This window comes from Ammodytes marinus (assembly GCF_949987685.1).
Source record: "Ammodytes marinus genome assembly, chromosome: 2".
NCBI lineage: Eukaryota > Metazoa > Chordata > Actinopteri > Uranoscopiformes > Ammodytidae > Ammodytes > Ammodytes marinus.
The window spans coordinates 36,925,590-36,928,089 of record NC_137231.1 but is presented as its reverse complement, the minus strand read 5'-3'; the positions used below and the strand labels follow the sequence as shown (position 1 = coordinate 36,928,089).

At 46.4% G+C, this 2,500-nt stretch overlaps 1 protein-coding gene across 1 annotated transcript in view; it reads right to left on the bottom strand.

The window, feature by feature from the left end:
- The window catches only part of LOC307257525 (dynamin-1-like), a gene marked incomplete at both ends in the record, with an annotated part of 22,135 nt that overhangs the window by 16,633 nt on the left and 3,002 nt on the right, over nucleotides 1-2,500 (bottom strand). The window contains one exon of the mRNA XM_080036787.1: nucleotides 120-323. Within this exon, the coding sequence (XP_079892913.1) occupies nucleotides 120-323 (204 nt within the window). The remainder of the gene's footprint in view (nucleotides 1-119; nucleotides 324-2,500) is intronic.

Genomic DNA, 2,500 nt, shown 5'->3' with positions numbered 1-2,500 from the left:
TGTGTGTGTGTGTGTCTGTCTCTCTGTATGTCTGTGCGTGTATGTCTCTCTGTCAGTGTGTGTGTGTCTCTGTCAGTGTGTGTGTGTGTGTCTCTGTCAGTGTGTGTCTATGTGTGTACCTTGCGGGTCCACCTCCTTGGCTATCTTGAGGGCGTCAGAGTTAGCCAGGTCAGAGTTGGCGGGTGAGACGGCGAGCAGCAGACAGTTATCTTTGGTGACAAACTGCAGCAGCATGTCTTTGATCTGTTGCTCTATGTCTGCGGGCTGGTCTCCCACTGGGACCTTAGTCATACCAGGCAGGTCCACTAGAGTCAGGTTTAAGACTGGGAGAGAGAGAGAGACAGAGACATAGGGTTAATACTGAGAGAGAGAGAGAGAGAGAGAGAGAGAGAGAGAGAGAGAGAGACATGTCTTTGATCTGTTGCTCTATGTCTGCGGGCTGGTCTCCCACTGGGACTTTAGTCATACCAGGCAGGTCCACTAGGGTTAGGTTTAAGACTGGGAGAGAGAGAGAGACATAGGGTTAATACTGAGTTAATACAGAGAGAGACAGAGAGAGAGAGAGAGAGAGAGAGACATAGGGTTAATACTGAGTTAATACAGAGAGAGAGAAAGAGAGAGAGAGAGAGACATCAAGGTTAGGGTTAATACTGAGAGACAGAGAGAGAGAGAGAGAGAGAGAGAGAGAGAGAGAGAGAGAGAGAGAGAGAGAGAGAGACATGTCTTTGATCTGTTGCTCTATGTCTGCGGGCTGGTCTCCCACTGGGACTTTAGTCATACCAGGCAGGTCCACTAGAGTCAGGTTTAAGACTGGGAGAGACAGAGAGACATAGGGTTAATACTGAGCGAGAGAGAGAGAGAGAGAGAGAGAGAGAGAGAGAGAGAGAGAGAGACATAGGGTTAATACTGAGAGAGAGAGAGAGAGAGAGAGAGAGAGAGAGAGAGAGAGAGAGAGAGAGACATGTCTTTGATCTGCTGCTCTATGTCTGCGGGCTGGTCTCCCACTGGGACCTTAGTCATACCAGGCAGGTCCACTAGAGTCAGGTTTAAGACTGGGGAGAGAGAGAGAGACATAGGGTTAATACTGAGGGAGAGAGAGAGAGACATAGGGTTAATACTGAGTTAATACAGAAAGAGAGAAAGAGAGAGAGAGACATCAAGGTTAGGGTTAATACTGAGAGAGAGAGAGAGAGAGAGAGAGAGAGAGAGAGAGAGAGACATAGGGTTAGGGTTAATACTGAGAGACAGAGAGAGAGAGAGAGAGAGAGAGAGACATGTCTTTGATCTGCTGCTCTATGTCCGCGGGCTGGTCTCCCACTGGGACTTTAGTCATACCAGGCAGGTCCACTAGAGTTAGGTTTAAGACTGGGGAGAGAGAGAGACATAGGGTTAATACTGAGAGAGAGAGAGAGAGAGAGAGAGAGAGAGAGAGAGAGAGAGAGAGAGAGAGAGACATGTCTTTGATCTGCTGCTCTATGTCTGCGGGCTGGTCTCCCAGTGGGACCTTAGTCATACCAGGCAGGTCCACTAGAGTCAGGTTTAAGACTGGGAGAGAGAGAGAGACATAGGGTTAATACTGAGTTAATACAGAGAGAAAGAAAGAGAGAGAAAGAGACATCAAGGTTAGGGTTAATACTGAGAGAGAGAGAGAGAGAGAGAGAGAGAGAGAGAGAGAGAGACATGTCTTTGATCTGTTGCTCTATGTCCGTGGGCTGGTCACCCACTGGCACTTTAGTCATGCAAGGCAGGTCCACTAGAGTCAGGTTTAAGACTGGGAGAGAGAGAGAGACATAGGGTTAATACTGAGAGAGAGAGAGAGAGAGAGAGAGAGAGAGAGAGAGAGAGAGAGAGAGAGAGAGAGAGAGAGAGACATAGGGTTAGGTTCAATACTGAGGGACAGACAGAGAGAGAGAGAGACATAGGGTTAATACTGAGTTAATACAGAGAGCGAGAGAGACATCAAGGTTAGGGTTAATACTGAGAGAGAGAGACATAAGGTTAGGTTTAAGACAGAGAGAGAGAGAGAGAGAGAGAGAGAGAGAGAGAGAGAGAGAGAGAGAGAGAGGGGGGGTTAGTTTAATACTGAGGGAAAGAGAAAGAGAGAGACAGATAGAGAGAGAAAGAGAGAGATGTTTTTAATAAATACTGCTTATTATATTTAAATTGTCTAGCTGTGTCTTTTTTAATAAGTGAAGCAGTTCATCATACATGACAAACAGGTGAGAGACATGACAAAAGCAACATTAAGAAAGCTGTTATTCTGCCACCTCTCCACTAGATGGCAGTAATCACTCATGTATTAAGCTGTCCATGGTGCTGAAAGGGTTATGGTTGCAGGTTACTGGTTGCTGGCAGAAAAACAGTCCCTGCGTTCCGAATCACATACTTTCTACTATTTAGTATGGAATAAAAAAGATTTAAGATGTCCTGATTCTTGTGGCCAGATTTAGGATGGTTAGAAGTACCCGGATGTCCTGCTTCATCCGGTCAAGATTGTTAG